This window comes from Thunnus maccoyii, chromosome 4 (genome assembly GCF_910596095.1).
Source record: "Thunnus maccoyii chromosome 4, fThuMac1.1, whole genome shotgun sequence".
NCBI classification, from domain to species: Eukaryota; Metazoa; Chordata; class Actinopteri; order Scombriformes; family Scombridae; genus Thunnus; species Thunnus maccoyii.
This window is the reverse complement of record NC_056536.1, coordinates 7,156,349-7,184,151: the sequence shown is the minus strand read 5'-3', so window position 1 is coordinate 7,184,151 and position 27,803 is coordinate 7,156,349. Positions and strand designations below refer to the sequence as shown.

General features: G+C 39.2%; 1 protein-coding gene and 1 long non-coding RNA gene across 6 annotated transcripts in view; both read left to right on the top strand.

Moving 5' to 3' along the window:
- LOC121896175 (copine-9-like) overlaps positions 1 to 19,605 on the top strand; it is an 83,140-nt gene extending 63,535 nt beyond the window's left edge. For 4 of the 5 annotated variants that reach the window (XM_042409897.1, XM_042409898.1, XM_042409901.1 and 1 more), the window contains 6 exons: positions 2,168 to 2,349; positions 5,401 to 5,528; positions 7,305 to 7,407; positions 8,097 to 8,154; positions 12,017 to 12,090; positions 17,487 to 19,605. In XM_042409897.1, the coding sequence (XP_042265831.1) occupies positions 2,168 to 2,349; positions 5,401 to 5,528; positions 7,305 to 7,407; positions 8,097 to 8,154; positions 12,017 to 12,090; positions 17,487 to 17,669 (728 nt within the window). In that variant the 3' untranslated portion in view covers positions 17,670 to 19,605. Of the gene's footprint in view, positions 1 to 2,167; positions 2,350 to 5,400; positions 5,529 to 7,304; positions 7,408 to 8,096; positions 8,155 to 12,016; positions 12,091 to 17,486 lie in introns of those variants that run through there. The other variant, XM_042409899.1, reaches the window with a different exon arrangement.
- Positions 19,606 to 25,690: 6,085 nt separating this feature from the next.
- On the top strand, positions 25,691 to 26,590 carry LOC121895030. Its single transcript, XR_006095663.1, has 3 exons — positions 25,691 to 25,731; positions 25,943 to 26,029; positions 26,525 to 26,590. It is a non-coding gene; the product is annotated as an uncharacterized LOC121895030 (long non-coding RNA).
- Positions 26,591 to 27,803: the final 1,213 nt, after the last annotated feature.

Below are 27,803 nucleotides of genomic sequence, written 5' to 3'. Positions count from 1 at the left end.
GTGCTAGCTGTTAAAACAAAACAAAACTGTCATCACAAAGAAAGAAATGTGTAACGCAGCTAGCCTATATTGTCATACACCAAAATATTTAGACACAAAAAAGCATTAAAGCACTTGCCAGCATACAATGCATCTACTGATATCATCATCATCATACTCGTCATTCTTCACCCTCCTAATCAATCATCAACACTACACAGCAGAGAAGAGTAATAAAAAACGTATTTAACTTTTTGTTTATTTGTCCAAAACAGCCTACGAGAAGAAATTCAACAAAGTTGATTGTCTTTTTGTCATTTTACCAGGCAGTTCCCTCCTTGTTGCTAAGAGTATCCTAATTCAAATGGCAGTAACGTTAGCTCACATTCACAAAACTCACATGCTTCAGACGTCACTGTGTGACCTGAGTGACGGACATCTCTCTCTTTTTAAAAAAACAGATTTAAAATGCATCCAAAATAGGAAATAAAAGAATGACAGAATAGATAGCATTAACTAATACACAAAATTTATTTACAGATTTTGATAGTGACAAAGGAGGTGCTGGATCCAATCAAATAGGTGCCAGTCCTAGTCGGTCCCAATCTAGGAGGTCAACAGCACAAATTAAGCCCTGGTTATGTCATTTGTTTAACCCATACAAAACCTGTAGAGTAAAAATAAGACGTTTTTTATTGGGGGTTACATGGTCGATTTTTTTTTTGATCAAACACAGTGATCTTCTTATCTTGTCCTCCCCATGAGGTTGCCAGGCAACCAGCGGAGACAATCAAGATAGAACATGTTAATTATTTAACTTTAGAGGTGCTGATAGGTTGTTTTTTTGTTTGTTAGTTTTTTACCTTTGCACAAAGCCAGGCTTTGTGTCTTCTGGCTCTATCTCCATATTTACTGTACTGTACAGACATAAGATCAAATCTTCTCATGTAACTCTTGGCAAGAAAGCAAAGAAAAATGTATTTCCTAATATGTCAAACTATTCCTTTCAATTGGATGTTTTGATTCCAATAAAAATGATTAGTTCCAATGTCACTGAAGGAAGCAATTCTGTTCAATATTGTTGCGATGTTGGAGTCATACATTAAGAAACACAACCAGCTTTTGTTGCTCAAGAGATGAGGACCTCCGACATGACAGCCAGAGTGTGATTCCAAAACTGTTTGTTGCTATCTGACCTCTTTTTCGTACACCTGCTACAAGATATCACACTGCACCTTCACTCCACTTTGCTAGTGAGCAAAGATGTACTTATAACTCTAAAACGATTAAACGATTAAAATGCCACAACCTAAGTTTTATGTTTTCATACACTACAGACAGGAAGGAGTTTATTATTAAATTATAACAATTCAATGTCAAAGGCATTTGCCTCTTTTCATCTCTGTAATGTAACATGACTTTCCTTCATTTTTCATGGCAGATGCACTTTTGCTTGTGATGGTGGGCACACCGCTGTCTTGAATAGATTGTTACATTTAGCCTCTTATTTTCACATAGTGGAAAGTTCAACCAACCGTGGAAGGTGCACAGGGTGTGGTGAATGTGTTTGGTATTTTCATGGCCAGAGGCGCGTGGTGCACCTGCGGCGCATTTGGAAGTGAGATGGGATTAGGAGGAATACATTATCAGTAGGTGTGTTAGGAGCAGGCATCTATCCTGTCTAATCAAATCATCCTCCTCCTTTCATCCCATTTAAAAGCATAGCACTTGTTTCATAATGGAAGAGAGAGTCCAGACCTGCACAGCCCAGGGGAAGAAGTCAGAGTTGGAATTCATGTTCACATGTGTGCACTAATTTCACCACTTAAAATATTGAGGCAACTGTGTAATACATTTACATAATTTCATAAACTGATAACTCACCATAATAATCCTGTTTATAAATTGTTTCTTTGATTTTCCAGAGATAGAAAAAAGTATCTCATTTGATTATTCTACCCTTAGTTCATCAGACCCAAAGCCTGTCTCTGTTACATTTAAAATGTTAAATGCTACTTTTGGGAAACCTGTTGGAAAGAAGGAGACGTATTTTGTTGGCATCAATCATCCTCTGTTTTCCACTTGTACGCACTGTTGCTTGTATTTTGCAGGTGAAAAACTGGCAGAGAGAAGGAAGGAGACATATCATCCTTCACTTCATTGTGTTGTGTGTGTGTCTTCCTCCAAGGTAACCCATCTCAGCCCACCTCTCTCCACTATATGAGTCCCTACCAGATGAATGCATATGCCATGGCCTTGAAAGCAGTGGGTGAGATTATCCAGGACTACGACAGTGACAAGCTCTTCCCTGCCTACGGCTTTGGAGCTAAGCTGCCCCCTGATGGCAAAATCTCCCACGCATTCCCACTGGTAAGACACACATGCGAATGCACACACAAACATATGGAGTCACACACACACACACACCTACAGTTCACCCATAGCAGGGTGTTTGGACCAGGAGTTGTCACTGCGACAACAGCTGGTTGCACAAGTTGAGAAGCCGGCTCATCTGCCTGCCAGCAGGAATCTCCCAGCACCCCCTCCACTTCCTCCTTGCGTCCTCCTGAGGGATGAGTGCAAACAGTCAGAAAACACTGGATGCAAAACTGTAGTCAAGCTAACTCTGTCCTAGTGTTATAAAATTGGTATTACATTTGTATCATTTTATCCATCCATTTGGGTTAAATGTAACCACCTTTTACAATGCAGACAGCTTAACCCTCCACTTGTCCTAAGGGTAATAAATTTCAGTTCAGTTAGAGTTCAACAGCAGAGAAACCCGCTGAATACTTATGTTTCAGCATGAAATCTGATGACTTGTCTTCAGAAACCACTAAGAAAACTGCCTGTTTCTTTAATATCTATTACAAAAGCTGTACACCAGAGTATGAAGATTGGACCTCATGTAAAAACCACTAAAACAAAAAGATCCGTTATTAAGCACCTTGTACGAGTGGTTTAAGAGAATTTGTGGCATTCACCAATTTTCGGTACAAACAAAATTCAGAAGGATACCTAGTATGAGTCATGAAGTATCTCTCACATACATACACAATAAGATAGTTTGCCTTTCTTCACAGGGATAAAAAAAAACAACAACACTCATTTCACCAGAAATAATAATGCTGTAATCTGATTTTTTTAGTTTAAATATGATACAGAAATGAACTAAGATAAAATATATAACTACTACTATATAAGAAAGCTCTGTACAGTGGAGCAGAGCAGGTGGACCCGAATGCAGGACGCAGCAGCCCGAATGAACTCAAGAATATCTCTTTTTAATAAAGACTCAGGTGTGCAGGCATAACAAAACAGAATAGGTAGAGCAGAACAGAATAAACAGAGAAAACTGAACAAACTGATCAAAGGATCCAACAAAACTGAACTGAAACACAGGACTAAAATACTAACTAAACTATGAGGTGCAGGTGGGGAGATGGGCAGAGAAACTCAAGTGAGAGGAATGAGGAGATGAAACAGGAGAATGGGAAAGAAGCTGATAGACTGGGGAAAACACTGGGAAAAGGGCAGGACTAACGAGGCTGATGCAGGGCAGGTGTGGAGGAAAAGGCAGAACAGACAGGAAGAAAAACCCAGAGCAGCAGAAAACCAAGAAACCAGAAAACACAATCCTCTTAATAATCAACCGACAAACATAAATACGTCTAAGAATATACATGAATATAACCTAAATAAAAAAGTACACTATAACCTGCAAACTCTCTTATTTACAATTTAATGATGCAGTTCAAACATAGCACACAGAGGCTGTAAATGCAAATTACTCAAATCTACAGGAACAAATGTTAAACCCCTAGTCACATTACACCACTAGTGTGAAAGCAAACTCCAATGTCCTGTACAAGGGCCTTCTCCCACTCAGTCCAGTATAACAAGCAGGGAAAGAGTCTGAGGGAATTTGCTGGACTGGTGGACAATTACAACAAAGGAATATAGAGCCAGACTGGGACAGAGCCATGACAAGCTTAATGAAAAAATAATATTCTGTTCATTATAGACTATCATCATCATGGTTTGTCAGTTCTTTTTGTGTAATCACCTGCTGTAGGCTATAATATTCCCTCCTCTAATATGTGTGTGTCTGTCAAATCTCTCTCATAATAGTCATGGGCCGCTTTGCTTTAGAAAGATGTTTATTAGCGTCTAACTTCATGTCAAACCATTACATCTTTATTTCTGTCAAAGTATGTTGCTGTTCCTCTGACACATGTTGGCAGTTGATATTTTCCAATTGTCCAATTCTGTCAGCTCCTTTAAATATGACTACTGACACTGATAAATTTTGGAATTTACTCATTTACTCGCCTGATGTCACCAAGGACAAAAAGTAGCAACAAAGGAAAAAGAGGGGCTGATGAAGACCTTGCAGGTCAAAAAGTTGCATTTATAAAAAAATTTAAAACCTGGGAGCTTGTAAATTTCAGTGTGTGGACAGCCTCTCTTTTTCCAAGTGACCAGCATTGCCAATATACCCAGAAAATGTCATAAGATATTGCTCCTACTTTAGGTCGACTTTGAGTTATTTTTTACAGTTTATTACCTGTGTTGAGCACATATATCACATGGTGTGTCAGATAATGGTAAATTGAATACAGTAGATAAAATATTATAACCACATTTAATGCATCCATATCAACGACAGACTGAACTGGAAGACCAACACCGAAGTTGTATATAAGAAGCAGGTAAGCAGACTATTTCCTACGGAAACTGAGATCCTTCAACGTGTGCAGCAAGATGTTGGAAATCTTCTACCAGTCTGTTGTGGCAAGTTCTCTGTACTTTGCTGTAGACTTAATAAACTGAATGAGAAAGCCAGATCTGTAATTGGCTGCAAACCAGACACCATTGAAGTTGTGGTGGAGAGGAGGACACTGAACAAACTTGTTATCCATTATGGATAATCCTTACCACTCTCTCCACCACCTACTGGAGCACTTTTTCTAAAAGACTGGTTCAGCTTTGCTGTCACAAGGACCGATACAGGAAATCTTTCCTGCCCAAAGCAATAACTCTCTACAACACTTCACTTCTGTCTAACGGAGAATCCTCAGAACTCTCAGCTTTATCATTTCTGTCTCAACCAAACTCCACAGTTTTGCTCCTTCAGTAACTTTGCTCATGGTGAATTTGCACATCTTTATATTCCTACTCTCATTGCATTTTTTAAATTTCAACAACTTTGCACATTTGTCAAATGTATATAGTATGTTATCCTATGTTTATATGTTATATTTTATTATATTTATAGTGTATGCTATGCTATAGTCTATGCTAATCTATTTCTTGGATTTCCTAATAATTGCAGTGCCATGTTAATCATACTGTTTGTTAACTGGACATGTGAATGTACTCTGTGTTCTTCATCAGTGCGTTGTGTGCTGTCTGTTGCAGGGTGGTGACAATGATAATCCAAACTGTGTGGGTATAGAGGGGGTTCTGGAGGCCTATTTCCAGAGCCTGAGGACAGTGCAGCTATATGGACCAACCAACTTTGCACCTGTTATCAACAAAGTGGCACAGTGAGTTTGAGAACATGTGTGTCTTAGAGTTATAAGGTTCAGTTATGTGTTTTAGATTGCAGAAAACATTTTGTTTTCTTTCACCCAAACCCACATGATTTTTTTTTTGTCTTTATTATATTTATAGGCCTTGATCAAAGCTTATTAGTGACATGACTCACGTGTAGCTTCTTCACCAGATTAGAGATTCAGTTGTATTTATGTAATATTAACAGTGGGGGGGAAGCCAACATGTGCAGGATTAAGGAGGTTACAGCCTTCCATAAGCTAAGAATCTGTTTTTTTCTTCCTCAAAGTGTGGCATCAGAAATCAATATTTAAGGCAACATTTAAACACTAAATCTAAGATGCACAGACCTCCTCTTTAGAAACATCTGGTGTCAATGATTGCTTGCTGCTGACATTTCCTTGTATGGTTTTGAACATCTTAAAACATATCTGAAGAAGAGTTATCAAGAGAATTTTTTTAATTCCTAAAATTTAGTTTTTGAAGTGAGGTGAAAAGGTAATGATTAGAAAACAAATTAGAACCATAACCAGGCTCTGATACTCCTCTCCATCCTCTTCCTATATCGACATTTAGCATTGATCTTCTTGTCTTTCTTTGCATCTTACAGTTATGTGAAGTACTTCAATGTTTTTTTCCATTTTCTTGTTGTGAAAAACATGGATTGACCTTATTGTTAAACCAGAATAGTGTTGGAGATCTTAGCCTACATGCCATTGCACTGAATTATCAGTTTTTTTTTATCTCACCCTGTGTTTGACACCAATGTGTCGAGCTGTAAGAGGCTTTCACCCACTGAAAACGCACACACATAAAGACAGAAGTGCTGTCACACACACACACACACTAGTCTGTGTCCTCACTCCTAACATTTGGCTAAAAACACATCTATGTGCACTCATATATAGATACACCCACACAGACACACACGTACAGATCAATGTCTTGTTCAGCCAGGTGGAACAGCTGAGTCGCGGGTATTAGATTCTATCTCATTGGAATAAATACACACACAGCAGGTGAAGGGCACACACAAACACACACGCAGAAACACACACACACTTGCGTGTTGAAACACTCATCTGGCATCATATCAAGCCAGCGCTGATATTTGGCAATGTGGATATTTTCATTTGTTTTTCTCATCAAATCCCATGTTGGAAAGGGAATGAAGAGTGGTGGAAAAACAAGACACAAGGTCACATTATGTTCTTCGTGCACGTTTTTTTTTTTTTTTTTTTTGGTGCTTTTTATTTTTGGGGGTCTCTCTGTTGCTCGAGGTTGTACTTTTAGGTGGTAAACAACTCACTGGTCTGGTGTGGGGGTCAGTATTCCAAAAAAAAGTGGTGTGTGGAGATGTATCAGATCCATTTTAATACAGTTTTTCTTGGTTGCATTAAGTCCAAATGTATTTTTATCCCAGATACACCAGAGTTAAAGGTGCAGTGTGTAGAATTTAGTGGCATCTAGTGGAACGGACTTGGCAGAAATGGAATATAATATTCATAAGTATGTTTTTGTTACCTTAGAATGAGTGGTGTTGTCAGTGGTGCTGCGGTAAAAAAAAAAAAATCACACTGTTGTACTGTAAAAGCTTGATTCAAGTCCTGAGCTACAGCAGACAATTGAATGACCGTATGTTTGAGACCAACAGGCAGGTGTGTTGTGTGTTTCCCTTAGTAGTGTGTTATTCAGGTACACGGGCAAAATTTTAGCCCTAACCTGGGTATTTGTGTGTATGTGTGTGTGTGTGTGTGTGCGTTCCCCAGCTGTGCAGCAGAGATTACAGATGGCTCTCAGTACTTTGTCCTGTTGATGATCACAGATGGAGTGATATCTGACATGGTCCAGACCAAAGAGGCTGTGGTCAATGTGAGTAAACAGACACATGCATGTGTAAACAAACACAGAAACTGATGGATGGCAGTACTTTCCCCCTTAGTTACTCCTGCCACTGATTTCTGCTCAAGATTCATGTCAAGGAGAGGAAAAGACCGTTTTCTTATTATTGTGACTGATCTCACTTCTTTGGAGAGGTCAATACTCGTTTCAATAATCTGCAAAATGAATGTTTGAGAGGTGTCTGATCCAATTAGCTCGGCTCTGAGTGATTTCTCTCTGGGCAGGCAGTGTAGAATATTAAAAGCAAATTGGCTCTTTTCCCCCTTAATTCCCTTACATGTGGAATGTATTTAAAAAAAAACTTTAGGGAAGCCTCAGATATTTTCGAGTCTTCTTTGTTGAGTATCTTTCAGATGTACAACTTTTCTCTGCATCAAGGAGAGTTAAGGTTTGGAAATTGCATGTGATGTTAATGACTTGACCCCCCATTAACCCTGGACTGTAAGTGAAGAATATTGAGTAAGATTAATAGCCTAAAATTAAATATCAGTTTTGAATCATTTTGTGAGACAAAATGCTCACAACGCCAACTTAATTTAACTCTCTTGACAGCTCTGTTGTTCATCCGAAGCTTATAAATGTCTTGATGCCTTCTGAAGATTGAACGTGTCAACTGAACTGAATGTTCATTCGTGTCTTTCCATCTGTCTCCTGTACAGGCAGCATCACTCCCACTGTCCATAATCATCGTAGGTGTTGGGCCTGCTGAGTTTGATGGTGAGTATTCCATTTTAGTTATAAGTCTATTTTTTTTAATTCAACATGAGTAAACAAATAAAAGAAATATATAACCTAAAAAGGACAAGGAGACAAGGAGCAACATTAACTTTCATCATGAGTTATGTTTGTGTCCACCTGGAGAATGTACATTTAAAGCTATAATATGTAACTATTCTGCATAAAAATGTCTAAAAACAACTAGACCTATGTTATATATTTTGTTGAGTTGTGTACTTACATTATCCCAAATGTTTCCAACAATTTTCAAACCCAGAGAAATCAGTCATTTTAATCAAAGTAACAGTCTGTTTCATTTGGTCGCCTGTCAATGGCGTCATATCCCCTCTACCAAAGAGCATATGTGCACAAGATGCATGTGTCGGTGTTGTGTTTGTCCGCTACAAATGCGTCTACCAAAGAGTATACACCTTCAAGATATTACATCAACATTGTGGCTGTTTGCCACAATGGCATCTACTGAAGAGTATACACATACAAGATGATTGTTCAACAGAAACTTAGTTGTAAATTGACTTTTTTTCAGTTTTAAGCCACATTTTTATGATAAACTTTTTAGATCTTGGTCGTTTTTAACTATATCTTTTAACAGGATGAAGGATTTTAGTCATTGGAAGTTATCAGAGAAACAAGCTGGGCAAACGTTGTCAGCAGCTCGGCTAACAGCCCCTCCAGGAAGTCCAGTGCTCACCAAGGATCATCAGAGAAACATTGATTTTTTATGTGAAACAGCTTTATTCAGTATTTTTACCGGTTTTAATCCCCCTGTACATTTGTTTCTGGAGAGGAAGAGACCTCTGCGGATAATTCAGCTCCCGGTAAAAACATCCTGATCGATTGATTAACACTGAAGTAATCCTAACGTGAAGAAGCTGGTTGTTTAATAATGAAAACAACACCTCCCATGATCCCACACTATGTCACACCGTCATCACACTCTGTCTTTTTGTTATTGTTTTGATTGAGAGACCCCTAGCAGCTGAAATTACAAAGTGGGCGTTTAACATGAATCAAAACTGTAAAGTTGCTGTCTGTAAAATCAAAACAATGAGCTGAAAGGTGCTAAAAGGCTCCATAGAGCTGTAGGGAACTGCTGAGTCAGGTGATCAACTGTTTGCTAAGCCTCGCCCCTTAGTTACTGTTGCTACACCAAGTTTTCAATTCTTGCACAGCAGGTATGCTGTTTACAATAATAACAGTGGTACATTTATGACAAAATTCCTAGTAATTCTCGAAACAAGGGGTTTTTCCATCTGAAATGACAACTGTTGCTGGCAGATTTTATTAGTTGTATCTAGCTAATTAAGCTGATGTTAGCTCCATGAGTTGGTTGAAAATGCCTCTATTGAAGAAGGCCGCAGAAAGCCACAGTGAAATTAAACAGTGAAATGTCCTGGCCGAGATGGGCACCAGGATGGATATACACAAAATCAGAATTAAATTTAAAATCATGGATAATATTTCTCATACAGTCATGTAAAAGATTTCATCCTAAAAACCAAATGAACACCTTAAAACAACACAAGATCAGTCTAAAAACAAACTGATGATTAGGACCCAATCAAAAACATTTTAATGAGATTAACACGTTAAGATTCTAAAAAAAAAATCTGTATTGTAATAACTAGACAGTGGATGTGCAATTTTTTTTTTTAAACGTTGTTTTGGACAAGTTACCCCACAAACAAATAGAATGTAGTTAGTAAATGATGTGTTCCTTGGTCTTGGAAGTAATGCTCTTTTACTACTCTACAGAAGTGAACTACTTAAGGGGACATGCTAACATTTGCAGTGACGTGATCACTCTCAGCATGTGGAGAAATCCAAATCTTGACAGACCTGCTGTGTATCATTACAAACTATGATTGGATAATATCTGTGGGTTCATCACTACAAGCAATTCATTTCACATTAAATGTAGTAATTTGGTCTATTAATTTAAAAATATTGCATTGGCAGAATAAATATTTCTACATGTTTTGTCCAAAAGTAGGCAATGATTCCATTAAAAGATTCTTTGTACACACTGCATGTATCCTTACAAACATGGTGAATGTGTTTTTTGCCCCATAAAAGCTGAAACCTGCATTGTTTACAACAGCCTGTGGTATTTTTTTCAAAACACCCGGTGTCTTCATCCTGGCAGAGGACAAGAAACAAACAATATGAGGACACAGTCATCAAGATGTTGTTCTATAGTGCCAGTGGTGATCAAATTTTCCACAGTGCACCTTTCAGAAACGCATAGAGCCGAGCAGAATTTGATAGCCAACCACAGGAAAGTTCGGCTATTGGGAGCAATGTGCAGCGAATACGTTTGAGATGTAAATAGTTTTAATCAAATTCAACAACCTTGACATTGCAAAAACATAAATATACAATGTTTTATGAAAAGCAACATTCCACTTTGACCTTGACTTTCTCTTGGCTTGATGGGATTCAACAACACCCAGTGAGCAAACAGGAAAGCACTATAACAGCTGTATCATAATTGGTTCCTCATATACACGAGTGTGCTGTCCCCTTTCCTGGTAGGGTTGCTGCAGAAAGTCAGTGGAGTCAAGTGTGCAGGCAGTGTTACAGCCCACAGATCAATGACTTTTCAGTGGGGAATGTTTGTGCGTGTGTGTGTGGGTGTGTATGTGTGAGTGTGTGTCTATGTGCTCTGTTGCTGCTCAGCAGGGTGTGACGACTTAACACCTCATCATTGTGTTGGATGGCCCATCATTTTCTACTCATTTAAGCAATCAAATAGTGGGATTGGTAGTGAAAGCACTCGGGCATGTTTAGAGGTCACAAGGTCAAAGTGGCTTAATAGCACTTCGGAGTGTGTGTGTGTGTGTGTCTACACCTTTTTGCCAGGCCTAATTGACTCTGTTTGTTATTTGCATTGTCTTTGGTTTGTGATCTTTTTTCCCTCCTGACACTCCTGGCATATCACTTTCAGTATTATACTGTCAGTTCTAGTGTTTGTCCTCTAATATTTTCTGGTTCTGTGTGTTGATTTTTTTGCTCAGCCACCTTTATCCTGGCTGTTTTGTGTCTTTGCAAGAGCAGATGCAGGATATACACTGCTGTGCAGGTGCTACTGTTGAAAACCTTCTCAGAATGACATTTGGCAATTTTCGAGCAAGCACATCTACCTATATTTGGCCATGTATCAGATGGCTGCCTGAAAGCACTCCAATAGCTACACTCTTAACCTATAAAGCACACCCTATAAGTGGCCAAAATCTCGTTTCTCCTCATGCTATGTTCCATTTCAGCAATTATGCTGAGAAAAAGCAAAAGAACATCCTGTACCTTCTTCGTATTCTCCCTCAGTGGTTCCAGTATTGAGTCATACTTTGCCTGGGTCCAGACCTTTGAATCCGCCCACTCCATCAAGTTGACTGATTCTGGTCTGGCATCATGACATGAAACAGCGGTTTCTCGGTTGAAAAAACAATTGATCCAGTGAGTGCCGCGGGGGGACTAAAGATTAGCTAATCAGTGCCACAGGCAGGACTAACGTCGCTGTCAAGCTGTTGTCAGGCGTTGTCAAGCTGTGCGCTGGAATTGTTTTACATAGATGGCATATCACTTTCTCCATTCTTAAAACCCTGGCAAAACCAGTATGTTGGCATGGCTACACATCAGTTTCGATTTAAAAAGACATTAGATTCAGGCGGATACGTTGCTCTCTAGCGATTGGTTAGGGAAAATCGAATCCCCCTCCTCCACGGAAATCGGTAAGAGTGGAGGCAATGCCAGACTGAAGATGGAAATGAAGTGCAACGTGTTGACAATTCTGTCTGATATCAGGCAAAGTCATAGTCTCTCTGTCTCTCCCTGCATTTAGCTATGGAGGAGCTGGATGGAGATGAGGTGAGAGTATCCTCCAGAGGACGTCTTGCTGAGAGAGACATTGTACAGGTACTCATCATTATTCTATTTAACTTTGCACGTTAGACTTCAGCATGTTTCTGTCAATAGCAACAGCATGGAGGTGTAGTCCCCGGAGGAGGGTGGCTTACATTCACAACACATACTCACATACACTGGAACTACCTTACACAATACACAGTACTCATCTATGATGGGCCACTAAACAGGCCTTGTATCTTGCTCAAGGGTACAATACGGTAACTCTGGTTATATTTGTCCACACAGCTCAAAAATCTACACATCCAGTGTAAAATCAGCAAGGTCAAAAGGTCCATCTCAATTTAATGAATCACAGTTTTTCTCAGATGTACTAACATAAATGATATTCCTTAAGCAGTCTGATCAAACTTTATTTGTATAGAACTTTAATGTAATTCAAAGATGACTACATACAGTAAAATTAGAAAAAAAATTACAAGTAATTAAAAAATAATATTTTAATAATAAAACAATTAAATAATAAAATAATTAAAAGAATAGAGGTATTGTGAGATGTATCATTTTTTGAAAGATTCAATGGAAAAGCTAGTGAAAAAGAGTGTTTAATGTTCAGTCACAATTGCCATCAGTGAAATATTTGGTGCTGATGGTATTTTTTTACCTAAACAGATATAAATTTACACAAGTATAGTGCATATAGTATCATACACCATTATCACATTGTGTTCTGTAAATAGGTTTTTTACACTAGTGTTGGTGTCAGGTTGGGGAAGCAGGAGTAGACCCAAACACAGAGGCTGGAATGCAGATTTGATGAAAAAAATCTCCTTTAATCATGGATGGTCATGAACAGGCAACCAGAGCTGAACAGAACTAGCAGACGAAATAAAATGAATGATCCAACAAGGACTCAACTCAAAACCAGACCTTAAATACAGACTAAACTAATCAGGGAATGGGGAACAGGTGACGAGACACAAGGGCAGGCTGGGAGTGATTGGTTGAGGGAAACACAGGAAGCAGGGCAGGGCTCACGAGACTGATACAGACTGTATCAGCAGAGCTGGGCTAACAAGGGTGAAGCGGGGCAGGTGAGGAGGAGTACATGAACACACAAGGGAAACAGTAACAAAACCAAAACCCAGAAAACACAATACTCTAAATACAACCCACACCAACCTGTCCAAGAACCATCATGAACCTAAACTAAAGTATACAACACACTAGGCTAAACAACAAAAGGCAGTCCAAACCCACCACCCAAATATAACAAGAAAACCCATATGAACCAAAGGACTAAACAGAAGTGCAAACCAGGAGACCCCAAAGAACACAAGAACATAAAAAGACCAAAAAAACACAAAGTCCAGGCAGGGTGTGACAGTTGGTGTGGATTTTTGCAAAGGTTTGAGTAGCAGTAACATATCAACAAGCCCTCCAACCTAAACTACAAAACAAGATGTTTGTTGTTTCCTTCCTCAGCAACCCATGTGAATTTTTTAAAATTTTATTTGGAGCTCCTATCTGCAGACTGACAGTTTGTCAGTTCCTTTCAAAAGCATTACCCTTAAAATGATTCATACTATTATGACTGTTTTCTGATCTGCGTCTTGTGTGGATCAGGTTTGCTTAAGTTTAGGTACAAAAACTATTTGATCACAGTTAGAGATCATGGTCATTGTTCAAAGAAACCAACAGTGGCTGTTGCTAGGAGATGGGAAAACTCCAGTATCTTGCTGACCTCCTCCTAAAGAGATTTTACTTTGTCACTTATGTAGACATATGTCATTTTCAGCATTTCAACAAATAGCTAATGCAGTTGTTTTTCAGTGAGAGCAGTCTCTGACTTTTTGTTCAACAAATGAAATCCAAGGAGAACAACGCCATGTCATCTCAGACCAGTGACCCACAATGGTATAGTGCCATTCAAAAGATAAGAGGCAGGGAAGAAATACTTTGAAACTGTTGTGGTGAGGACAGTCTCTCTTATCTTTGTGGCCTCATGGCATTGTGGGTCACTCGTCTTGAAATGTTGAAAGTTCTGAGGGCTCATAGAAGATGTCCAGAGCCTGACTTAAAGTCAGTCTTGATGAATGGAGAGACTCTGAGAAAGTAAATTAATAGCCTATAAAACAGAAAAGTTTTTATTGGTCACTATAAAAAAAAATCTGGCTAAACAAAGAAATGTCCTTAGTGTACCCACAAGACACTTTATCCATAATCATTTTTAAACTCAACCAGAGAGAGCAGCTGTGTCTATAAATTGTTTTGCAGTGAGTTTCATGAACAATGAGCAGGAACCCCATCAGGGGCCGATAAACCATATCTGGGAACAGCAAACTGTAATTTTAGAGAGTCTTTCAGAGATATGAGAACACAAATAGGAAGCAAATACAATTCCCAGTGATAACATTGTACAGTTGAATTTTTATAAAGGAGTGGAGAAGACTGGCCAGTGAGCTGGCAAATCATAGGGTATACAGTGATAAATGCATACGAGTATATATGATTGCAAAAATGTAATTGTAGCATCAAAGTGGCAATGGCTATTTGTTGCAAAAGTAGTATCTAGTTCATCAACATAATGACCTAAAATAACTGTACTCTCACATTCTTAAAATGTTTGACTTAATCGCCCGCATATGACTGTAATACAAAAAGACATGAAATATTATTTGCATCAGAAACCCCTGGCTTGATCCCACACCAGGTTAATAGCATAATTTATGCTTCCATTCCAAAGCTGTATTGATATCGTCACCCCCCCCCCCCCCCCCCCACCCGCCCAGTTTGTTTCACCAACAGTCGTAATCACATTTGCATGCACACAGTAATCTTCTGATTGCCTTTAACCTCCTAATGACAATAATTCAATCGGAAAAAGAGTTCAATCAATCAATTTACATTTCATTCACTCTTGCTGTTATTGATTCAATATGATGACTGCCTTCACTACAGCAACACTGATTTTCTTCCTCCTGTCATGAATTAAAGTCATATTTCTCCCATTATCCCTCTACTTACTGTATGTACTGTAAACTGATGGACAGTTGCCTTAAATGTCATCTTGACTTATATTCAGTGGACGCTAGGTAGGAAGTGTTTTGCCTCCAGAATAAAATTATTGTATAATTGTACAAGTGACACAGTGACACAACAACAGTTGGGCTTAGTAAAATTTTTGAGAGAAATTTTATCAGCAACAATCTTGGGCTAGTAATTGTTAATTGTCATAATTTCAATACAAATGCCAAAAACATACTAATTCCAGCTTCTATTTCCTGATTTTCTTAGTCTTCTATGATGGTAAATTGAATGTGTTTTCTGAATAACTGATTATCAGACAAAACAAGCAGCTTGAACATGTCAGCTTGGGTCCTAGGAAATCAAGCTGGGCATCTTGATCGTTATCTCAACAGGTTATAAACCAAATGATGAATGGATTAATCAAGAAAAGAAAATAAGTGTTAGTTGTTGCCCTAGCATTTATTACTCGATAATCTCCATTTGCGCACAAAGGAAAAAAAAATGTTTAATCAACCTCAAAGTACTGTGAACGACCCAATTTCAGCTTGTTGGAAATTTTTTAGGTCAGTCTGTAAAACTTTTTTGCCCCTCATGGCACAGGACAAAAGACATAAAAAACCCAACAATTTACGACCATAATAATCAGACCTGCACTCCCTCCCTGTTTTCAACTTGAATACACCAACGGCATAGATGAAACTGTGAATGTAAGGATTAGCAAGTGGTGGAGGAAGGATATAAAGAGGGAAGAGTCTTCACCCAGTGTATGTTTATTTTTTAGAGGACACCAGATACACAAAAGCATTTCAAGATGGTTTTAGTATGAAGGTGGTGAAATTTTTTTTTACAAAAATGGAGAAAAAAAGAGAGGAAAAACTGTAAGGAAACTCATCAGTAAATCTAAAGAAAACCTAAGCTAGGCCCATGGCTAGGTGCAGCTTGCACATGCAAACATAAAAACACCCTGAGCAGCTTCTATCCCTGCTTTCCATATGGGGACAAACTAAAGTTACAACGAGGTTAAGTAATCTGAATAACCTTTTTAATGCAAAACCAAGATGGACAATATCTGTATGTTATTCAAAGTGTCCTAACATAGGAAACATTGAAAAACGTATTGTTTGATGTACCAATCCCCCAAAAACAATGAATAATCCCCCTGTGTACTCCAGACCACATGGTACATTCTGGGTTCCCCCGCCTATAAAACTCTTTGGAGCCTCCCACTTCCTGTTTGGCAGTTTGGATATGGAGTACATGGAGCACAACAAAAACCTGTGTGCTGAAACATAAAAGAATGTAGCATAGAGACCTGACAGCAATGCAGATAATAGCGTTGCAATGGTAAATTAGCCTGATTACACACTTAGAGCAAACTCTATAGTGCCGGCTTGATGGAACAAACTAAAGAATTTGATGAGGTAGTGTATGTTTTGCCAGAGTGCAGCCTACTCTCTAGAGGGCATGGGCTAGCACAGTGACAGTGAATATCCAGCATAATACTTTACATAGCCTACAGTATGTGAGCAAACAGGAATTAAAAGAAGAGTCTTAAAGGTGCAATATACAACATTCAGCCCCACTAGATGTCAGCATACAACTATTTGCTATGTAAAGATATAGTGTAGCAATAGTGTCTTGAGCAGAGAATGAAACCACACTCCCTCTGTTATAATCTGAGCCTCTCTGTTCTTTATTTTAATAGCCGGTCCAGCCACGCGTGCATGTTAGTGCAAGTGAGCGTGTGTGATCATGCATGTGAGTCCCTCCGTGTCCTCCCCGTGTCCGTCTTCAACATAGCGGCCAGGTCACAAACTTTCTCACATTACAGCTGAACAGTGCACTACAATATGTTTCTGAAAACATTTGAGATGAGAAACAGGCAACGCAGTTACAGAATCTTTCCCAACTTTATTGAGTAAACAATGCACACATTTGTTTTGGTCTGAGATGCTTCCACTCTGGTGCGACATCTAGTTGGTCTGAATGTCATATATTGCACCTTTAACGTCTCTTCATTATATGTTTGTGCTCTGTCTGACTTAAAGTAGGGATCCACTGGTGAGAAGCAAGGGTTAATGCTCATGATGATGGTCATGAATGAAGCCTTAAGAGAAAGTATTTTTCTGATATTACTTTCCAAGATGCCAAATATCTTGTGAGGATTGTGCCTCCTTCCGTAACGGTCCAGTCGTATCTGAATAAACCGTAACTGAAAGTGTCTGTCTTTAACAGACAGATGAAGCCAGCAACATCGGAATGAAAAGGGCTTGTTTAACATTAATATTAATGATAAAATAATCTAGATCTATTTATTTATTCATAATGAAAAGAAAAAAAGAACAGATAAAGACTACATTCTTAAGACACAGTGTATTTTTAAAATAATCTATCATATTCTCTCCCTCTTGCTCCAGTTTGTTCCATTTAGAGACTACGTGGACAGATCTGGCAACCAAGTCCTCAGCATGGCCCGGCTGGCTAAAGATGTCCTCGCCGAGATCCCCGACCAGCTGCTGTCTTTTATGAAGAGCCAAGGAATTGAACCGCGGCCGGCCCTCTCCACCTCGCCGCTTCCGCAGCTACACCAACACATCTGACCCTGACACAGCGGCCACTCGTCTCTGCCTCTCCATCCTGACTCCCTCTCCACCTTTCTGCTTATCCACGCGCACCTCCTGCACGGTTATTCGTCACTCATAAAGGAGCAGAGGGATCGACCTGTGACTTGCCCTCTCCTCTCTTATCACTGGTGAAACTAAACAGGCACATCACAGCAAAGCAGCGGGCGCTCATCCCTGACTTTCCTCTCTAACTCACCCTGTTATGTACCATTACTTTTCATTTATTTTATGAAAGAACAGTGAGACTGAACCATGACTGACCCCTCTCCTCCCCACTGACTGCAAACATACGGTTCATAGCTTGACTTTCTGAATTTGTCTTTGAATCCCCCTCACCAGACACTTGTTTGCACAAAAAAAGTTTTTACACGTGTCCTATCCTCAGCCGTGTTGACACTTCTTACATTTGGCAGGAGTCCCAGGAAATGCAAGACACTAAATTTAATTAAAACGAGTCCCTAAATGAAAGCAGAGTGCATGATGAGCAATATATGCCAGCTTACATCAAGTGCTTTGGGGCTTTTGTTTTGACTGTAATTTATTGGAGTAATTGGAGACCATGAGGACAGGTGTTTTGATTTATACTTTCCCATCCTCATTATCATCAAGCTACACATTCATGTGTGTAGAAAGCTGTGCCAAATCTCTTGAAATTAAAAGAGAGAAAAAATTAGTTCAACCCAAACATAATCAGCCTCTGATGTGGACGTCACATGGAGAGTAGCAGACAAGTGTTGGCAAGTCTAGTGTGGGGTTCCGGTCACATGTTCATTACTGCTAAACACACACAGACACATGCACCGAGACAAACACACACAGTCCTCTGTCTGCCATGCCACACCCACCCTCTTTGCCCAGCGTGGGCTGTTGCCGGGTGCAGATTCCCCTCCTGCTGTTAGAGAAATGCCAGTTTCCCTGGCTGCCCTGCTGAGAGGAGGAGGATGGAAGGAAGGAAGGAAGAGGCAGGGAGAAGAGAAGAAGACAGGTGAGGGAGTTAAATAAGGAGAATGAAGGTGCAAGAGAGCAATAAAAAAACAGTGTGGAGGAAAGAGACAGAGATGGACAAGGAAAGGATCAGAAACAGACGGAGCCAGGTGAGAGTGTGAGATGGTATTAAAGAGGAAGACTAATAGCTCAGGCTTCAGTTGGGGGGTTTTCTCTATCTGATAAGTCTTTGTATGCATATTTTTGGGGAAGGAGATCTAAATGATGGATAAATGCACATTTTCCAAAAAGCAATATACCTGACTCCCAGTGTAATGTTCACCCTATGCATGTCCCTCCCTCTCCCCTGCCATGACTTGACATTTTGTTCCCAGGCAGGTTCTCAAACACAGAGCTGTGTACAAAGTGGGCAAAGTGTGCCACCTAGTGCTCATCCTTTGTATAGCAGGGTCTCTTTATTATGCATGACTTCTGTACATCATATACTAACTCACACAGCACATACGCATGACTTGATGCAACTGTCCTTACTCACCAAGCTCAGCAGTAAAGTCAAGCATCCCAGTAGTTCAAATAACAAGTTGATCGTAAAGAACTACAAACTCCGACACTTCTATGTTCTTATGTGAAATGTGACAGTCACTTTTGAAGACGTTTCGTTCATATCAGTGTAATGATGGTGGCTTAGAGGGGTGTTTACGCTGTTTTATGTGTCACTGTTGTGCAAGTATATTCATTCTTTTTTATTACTTTGTACAATAATTAGTTTAATTGTCAAGTTTTTTGCATGTTGCGGAAAAAATGCGTGTTTTGTTCAAGTGGGTGTTGTCAAAAAAAAAGAGAGAAATATATCTCTAAGTAATATGCATTTCACTCGTGTCATTGTACATTTTCAGCTGTCGTTTTCAGAACTAACTTGTGTGTCTGCAGTGTCTTGCAGAAACCTAAATTAAACTTATGAATTTCCCCATCGAGAGACATGTATTTTTGATATTTTGCAATGACACGGCCGGTTCTCAAGGTCAAAAAACAGACGTGTAAGGTCTCTGTAAGACACCAGCGGAATCAAAAAGTATTGTGAGGGCACTTAAAGCCTGCAGTGTGGTTTTTGTGCAACAGGAGCATTTTTGTCTGTCTCTTATCTTTGTCTGATGCCTGTATGAGCATATTCAGCCCACTGATCAGTGTTTAAAATATAAAGATGGATATGGTGTAATTGTATAAAGAACAGTACATGATGAAAATCTGTTTGCTTATACAGTAGAGCTACAACAACCTTTTACTTCTGTGTCTAAAATAATAAATCTATATTGTATGTTTTTATGAATGTCCAAATAAGAAGAATGTAGAAGTTTGAACTAGAAACCCCTAACTGTTTGGACAAATATCTTGTGTTTTGATATGAGGTTTGATTACGTTTGTGTTTACCCATATCTCCAAGAGTTGATGAATTGCATTACAGTATTACCAAACATAAAGTTGCACAATCTGATCATTGTTTGTCGTTTGTCCACAGAATGATGATTTAAGGTGGCATGTTGATGTTATTACAGTTTTCCTGGTACTGAATCAAATTCTACAACACTCTGAACCTCCTCCCATCAAAATGGGTTTTGGCTGATTCAGTAAACAGATTAAAACACTATAATACACAGAGCTATAAATAACATATAAAGCACTCATGGATTCATCACTATTCCCTGTGTCTGTTTGCATCTTGTGTTGAAAATAAACGCAGTACCTGACATAGAGACATATGCAACATCAAGTCTGAAATAGTAGCGGTGAAATGTTACTCTGTTTTCTTTAGGAATTGGTGACTTTATCTGTCTGTGCCAGCATGAATGATATAAGCACCTTCCACCTTCTTGTAAGTTCACTATTAATTTACAGCTGAGGAATATTTATGTCAGGGTTGAAAGGTGGTAGATATTCCATAAATAAAAATATTCTGTTTCTTATTCATGTTAATACAGGTCAAAAGCTGTGGATTTACAGACATTATTGCACTGGTTGAATGAGTGAGGCTAGTCGGGTAAGGAAAGAGGGAAGGATGAGTAAATTAAATGGTGAATGATACATTATGGCCAAAAATATGTTGAAATCCAAAGCTTTACACCCATATGTGATTGTTCAACTTTCCATTTCAAAACCATGTGCATCAATATACTGCTGTAAAGCCTCTGGGAATGTTCTCTGCAAGATTTTGGAACCAGGCTGCAGAGGGTAAATCCGTGACAAGTCTCAGCCATCCAAGTCACGGTATATCCAGAAGGGTCAAGTCAAATGGCTTTGTTTTGGATGAGAGGCAAAAAAGAATCTATTACAAGTCCTGTTGCTCTTGACGCAACCCCTCTGGAGTGGCTCCCATTCAGCCACAAAGTTGGCCACTGATGCTGGATGATGAGGTCCAGCTCACAGTCTAGGTTCCAGTTCATCCCAAAGGTGTTGGATGGGGTTGAGGTCAGATCTCAATATAGGCCAGTCAAGTTCTTCCACACCAAACTCAGAAAAGAATGTCTTTATTACCGTATCTCACTTTGTGCTCAGGGCATTGACATGTTGAAACAGGCCCTCCCCAAACTTGCCACAAGGCTGGAGACACACAGTTGTCTGAAATATCGTTAGCACTACGACTTGGACAGGGGTGAGCACACACTATTCTTAAACCGAAGACAAGGATCATCACAGTGAGGTGTATTAACTTTCCTTAAAACTAAAACCTACTCTCCTTGAGGCACACTTGTCGCTAATCTTGGCTAAGCTAGCATCAGTAAAGGAATTGCAGGCACTGAAAAAGCTAGAGACAAAAAATAAGATGGTTACTGTGAATGTTAGAGTTAACATTTTTTTCTCATTACATTTTGGTGGATTTCAGTCCCTGCTTTGGGAGTATTAGCCTCACTTTGATAGCCACAGCTAGCTGCTTGCCTTTCATACAGTGGTGGAAGAAGCACTCATATTCTTACTTAAACCTGCATCAACTAACTTTTTTGGCCAAATGGGAGCATGCAGCACTTTTTAAGTAAGCTATGGCGAACATAGGAAACAGTTGCTTATTTACACATCCAGCAGATACAGAGCAACATTCTCATTCATTTGGAGTCATGTTTCTGGAAACCTGACGAATTTAAGTCTAATATTCACTCTCCTTCTGGCTCTGTTTTAGTGTCCACCAACTCCTGAGGGAAATATCTGGCTCTTTAGACACTAAATGCTCCATTATGCTCACCAACTAGATGCTAATAGTGCTGGGCAGGTTGTGTACAGTGGATTTAGCAAAGCTTTCTCTGTGGCATCATCACTATGACCAATCCCTTTCACATTTTACGTAGTCATTTGACAGTGATAGTGTATCTAGCCATGCTGATAGTTTTGGTTTTATTGTTCCACTTTTTGAGATATCCATCTCCAAAACGTCTGCCCTCACCGAAATACAATGGAGGTGGACAGAACTGTCTGTGCTAAAGGGGTTGAAAAATGACATTTGAAAAAATCAAAAGCAATGAAACAGACACAATGTCCTTGTTACTTTGGATAGCCTGCAAACGTCACTGGGAACAGTTTTCATTCAAAACTGTCTACAGTGAGGTCTGTCCTCAAATGCACCACAGTAATGACTTTACATGAAGTTTCTGTACATTGATTCTCAAGCCACTCTACATGATATTAACTATGGCTGTCTGGAAGGTAGGAAACTAATCTAAAAACGTCTGGTTACTTTAGAAAATGGTTAATAATGAGTATATGTGTATGTAGTTGAAAACATGTATATAGTCCCTGCATGAGGAATCATTGAATAGGCTGTTTATTAATCTTTAAGTATGCTGTCATGTCTACACTAGTAAAGGGGAGAAAAAAGTGACTCAACAGATCACTGCAGTGGCATAGAGGAACAGTCGGTGCCGGATGTGCTGTGACAGCCTATTAAGTATAATGACTCTTAGAGGCAGAGGAGTCGCTCTGCTGGATGTAAACATACTATTAAAGGAGGTGTTATGTAGCAGGCAGGAGTCAAGGGGAGACAGGAGGAGGCTTCAGTCAGAGAGGAGAGAGACAGGGGCTGCCCAGGAAGTGAAGGACCCCACAGTAGAAACTTTAGACTAATAGCCTTTCATGTAGGTGTACTTACCAAAGGTGATTTCATTTTCATTTACCCACGACCACCTCACTCTCCAGCAGCTCTGGACAACAACAAGCAGATCCTGATGTCATTAAAACGTTCTTTTTTTTTCTAAACATAATTTTTTATGAGTATGTGGAAAGAAACAAGGAACAACATCTGGCAAAAATGTGTGTTTTTTAAAGGGACTTGAACAAACCCGGTTTTGTGGGACTTTGGGTAATAGGTCAGAGAGGCTTAGCTCAGGGAAACTTTGGGCAAATATAAATGAAGCCTTCAAGCTTGAAAAAAAGAGGAAGAAAAAGGAGGCACACTTGAAGTTTGCAGCGAGCACACAGCTGCTTTAGGGCTACTAGAGTTGGATGGACTACTGTAAGATTGTGTGTAAGAAAATTGCTTTAACTATTGGTCTCAAACAGAAGTCATGAGTATTTTGTGTATGTTCCAAAGCGGTTTCCCAAACTATTCACTGGAACCAAGTTTAAGTGTTTCCCACCAAGGCTATAGAATCAGTTATGGGAGTATAGAATGACTGCTTAATTCACAGTGACAGATTTCATTGTACATGCTGCAAATTAATATTGAGTAAATAATCAAAACAACATAATTGTGTCGAATTTAAAAGAAAAAAAGTATCCCGTAGTATGACCAATAACAACAATGTAGCCTTTCTGTTTTTCCACTTACCTCACCGCCGAGCTGCTTTATAAAACAGCTTTTTGTTGTTGTTATGCTGTCACAGCTGAGGGGTGCTGTGGACGGAGTTATACGTGGCCAAAGGTGGCACAATCATACACTGTGTAAACCCTTGTAATGTCTCTCCTAAGGGACTGAGTTTAAGTTTGACATTTTTGGAAAAATGTTTATTCTTGGTCTTGCCGAGAGTTGGATGAGAAGATTGAAACCACTTTAATGTGCGCTGCATATGAAGCTACAGCCAGCAGCCAGTTAGCTTAGCTCAGCTTAGTTTAGCATAAAGTCTGGTTAGCTCTGTCCAAAGTAAAATCATTTGGCTATCAGCACTTGACACTTTAGTTTTTGTACGAATTAACCAAGATATAACATGTTAACCACTGAGTTTTAGAGGTGCTCGAGGGTGGACCTTGTTACCTTTTGACAAAGTCAGGCTAGCTGTTTCCCACTACAGTCTTAATGCTAAGCTAATCAGCTGCCGGCTGTTGCTTCATATTTATCATACGTAAGAATGGTAACCCTTGGCAAGAAAGCAATAAGTGCAAAATGATAAACATTTAAATTGTAGCATTGGTTATAGCTTGTGGAATGACACTGAAGGACAGATTCAACTCCCACTGGACCTTCTCATGCTAAAAATATATTTATTTACTGTAATGTGAGCTGGTATTTTGGATAAAATGATCCACTGGCTGGTGTGCTCTGCTACCATATAACATCAATTATGTTAACAGCATACTTGGATGACATTACAGCTTACACACTGTATTTTCTTCATTTAAATGAAGTCTCTTAAATCCACTCAAAACTGATTATCTGTGAGCATGAAGTCCCGTCCAAAAGTGTTTTGACAATACATCTCTTCATCTCTCCATCTCTTCCCATCTCTGGAATCTGTGAACAGACAGAGACATAACTTAAAGCCATTAAATCATGACTTGGCCACTGCGGTGTGCATACTGAAGCAAACCATTTTTAGATCCGAACAGTCAGAGGAGCAAGGGGATACATAATACCGCTGTTTTGGAGTTTGAATAAAGGCAAAGCTTTGTTCTCTGTGTCTGTGTACGGTTTGGATTAAGACTTCAGATCCAGGATTTGGAGGCATAATATTCTCTGTGGAGCATGGCAGTAGCCATGACAGCAACGCTAAACACTGCAGCCTCTGTCCTGGAAAAACAGCAGTATCTGGACCTGAGGAGTTTTGGAAAACAATTGTGGTGAAGAGTGAATTTATTATTACTTTAACATTATATTACATCCCAGCAGCACCGAGTGGAGTCATACCTTTGAAGGTAAGATATACCTAAGATGCAATAGCCATTCAGTGTGCTTACATTCTATATAACTGCCTTTACAGATGCCATAGATGATATCCATAACCATATGTCTGTCCATACATTCATCCATCCATCTATCCATCTATCTATCTATCTGTCTGTCCGTCTATCTGTCTGTCTGTCTAATTCGTACAAAGATATTCATAACTAAGGAATCCAGCTCCACTGACTATATAGTTCCATTGTTGCACAATGTTGCTGTTTGGAAACATACCTAATTTATTGAATAAAAAGACAATAATTTCATTTAAACAAGATTTACATGATAAAGACAGATTGTAACTTACCGCAAATTCTTTCAGTACTTTTCAGATGCTGCAGATATATGAAAAATTGGAAGAAATCTTTGCAGATTTAGGAGCTTTTCCTCAGGTGACTCAAGGTCATTGACAGCGTGAGAAACACTAAGACTTTGTGGGTTTTATTGTAAATGTCATGTGACCTCATTGAAGTACATAACTGGTTAACCCAACTTCTATGGAAAGGCCAAGTTTATTTTTAAATATCAGGGAGTTGCAAAGAAAGGGTATGTTGCCATATGGCAACACCATGCAGTAGAGGGTCAACTGATTTTTTTTGGCCACTTGTGGCAGCGGCAACAAGCTATAAACACACCACTGACATATGATCTCCTTTTAAGCTGATATGGTAAACTTATTAGCAATCAGGTGCTTATTTACACATCAAATAGATCCAGGACACCATAAGCATTCATTTGGAGTCGTGTTTCTGGCCACACGGTGAATGTCCATCCAATATTCACTCCTCACTAACTTTGTCTGTCTGCCATTTTGTGCTGGCCAGGTAGAGTACAGTGGCTTTGCAGAGAACCAGCTGCCTACTCATGATGATGCTGGCGTGAGCTGTGGGACTGAACCAGAACTGTATAGATGCCTAGCAGAGTGAGGGGAACTGCAGGCTTGGGTGATAATTCTCTGTAGGTTTGCCACATCTAGTGACCTCTTTCAAATACAAGTAGCCATTTAATCCATTGTTAATATAAAAATATTGATCATAGCAGCTTTAAATTTAAATCTTACATTATACTTTTCTTTTAATTGAATGCAATATTTGAGTCATTTAACTGAAACTAACAAGTTGCTAAAATAAAATCTGTTTGCTATCTATGGTACCTTTCCCCACTTCAGGTAATAAACCTTGGACTGAGAAATGCAGTCAAATGAAAGGAAAACAAGACCATCTTTTCGGCACCTGTTCCACTTGGCCACCAGCCAGTAAGATGTATTAGTAGAGGCAACAAAGCAGGAACATTAATCTCACAGCAGGCATTATAGGGATTTTGCATATTTTGGTGCCATCCGTGGTGTTTGGGTCTGAGTATACTGCCTTTCTTCTTCATTAGCATCGGGTATTTATCAAACACCCACTCACAGAGAGATGACACTGCTCCAATAGTTACTTTAAAATCAGATTCCAGCTGTCAGGTTGAATAGTGACTAATCTACAGTATTTACACAGGACACCACTGGCCTCATGTTGCCTTTGTAATCAACAAAAGGATACAATTGTGCTGTAGATGATGAATTATGATTGAAGAGGAAAAACAATTAAATATCAAAACATTTATGAATATTATCTCCCACAATCAAGTGTGCATAGGTGTAAGTAGGCAGATTTTCACACACAAACCCTGAGGTTTATTGACAACAGATCTGGTTCACGACCTTGAAAGGCAGGTGATGAACTTTGGCCCTGTCATGTTTTTATAGGTTAAACAAACGTAAAGGGAAAAAGTCTAAACAAGTGCGGGATGCATGGATTCCAGGTGATTTGGGTAAGTTTCCACTCTGTCTTTTGTTTCTCTGTCTTTGTTTTTCCTTTAAACAAAGATTAACAGAGCCCAAGCAGCTATGATGACAAAAATAAAAAACATCACCCGAATAAATGTGATGTTGAAAAGCAGGGCAGAAAATTAGCACCAGCCAAATGCTGGTAAAATATACAAGTGGCTAGTAGATTTGCTTCACTCACCAGCCATTCACTAGCATTCACTAGTGGACAAAAAAGTTATTTTTGCACCCTGTTGAAAAGTAAACTCTGTTACATATATGTGCATCATCATGTCATGAAGTCATGAGGTCATTGACCTGTCTCTCTCTCACTCTTTTATCTTGAAACATACCTGGACCTGAGTCATTTTTCATTCTGTTCACTGTTGACCAGTCACACGTATTGCTTCCCTCTGCATCCACTTATCTTGCACCAAGAACCTCCCATTAGTGTAACACTCATATAACAAAGAGGTGAAGCAATCTGGAAAATTAGTAGACACAATGCTGGCAAGAAGTAGAGCTCCACTGATATTGGATTTTTGAGGCAGATACCAATATCAAAATCTTGTAAAGATTAATTAGCCAAGAATTCTGGGCAACATATGTAATTTTACGGTAAAATACACTTGGAGCTCTAGTAACAGCCATTATCAGAATCCAAAGAGTTTGAAGGGTTGGGTAATTTCACTTTTCCAAAACTGAAACCACAAGAGCAAAATTGTAAGGAAAGAGTCAAGCACTGTCTGACCCAAGCATGCTAACTAGCATACTACCCACAGTATTAACCCAGCATAACTTTCAATGCCAAGTAGCATTTCATTAGCTAACTATATTATTTTGCAATGTAGAGTTAAAAGTTATGTTAGAAAAATCCTTGTTCAGTACTGACACATCCACTGCGGAGCCGGTCCTGGATGCCTCTGTGTCAGAGTTCAGGGTAACATTAGAGGCTCAGTTCTGGTCTTTACTGGATTCGGGAAGTTTAGCAACGCCAGCATAACTCGGTACCTGAGGTAGTGTTAGGTTTGCCAGACTGGTCAGTGGGTCCTCATCCTCAAAGCCTTTGCTATTGTAAAAGTTTAACAATATGACATTAAAGCATACAGTATCAGTCAACAGTTTGGACACATCTTCCCATTCAATTGAATGAGAAAGTGTGTCCAAACTGTTGACTGGTAGTTTTCACTTGTCTGGTACTGTATATCTAACCTCTGTG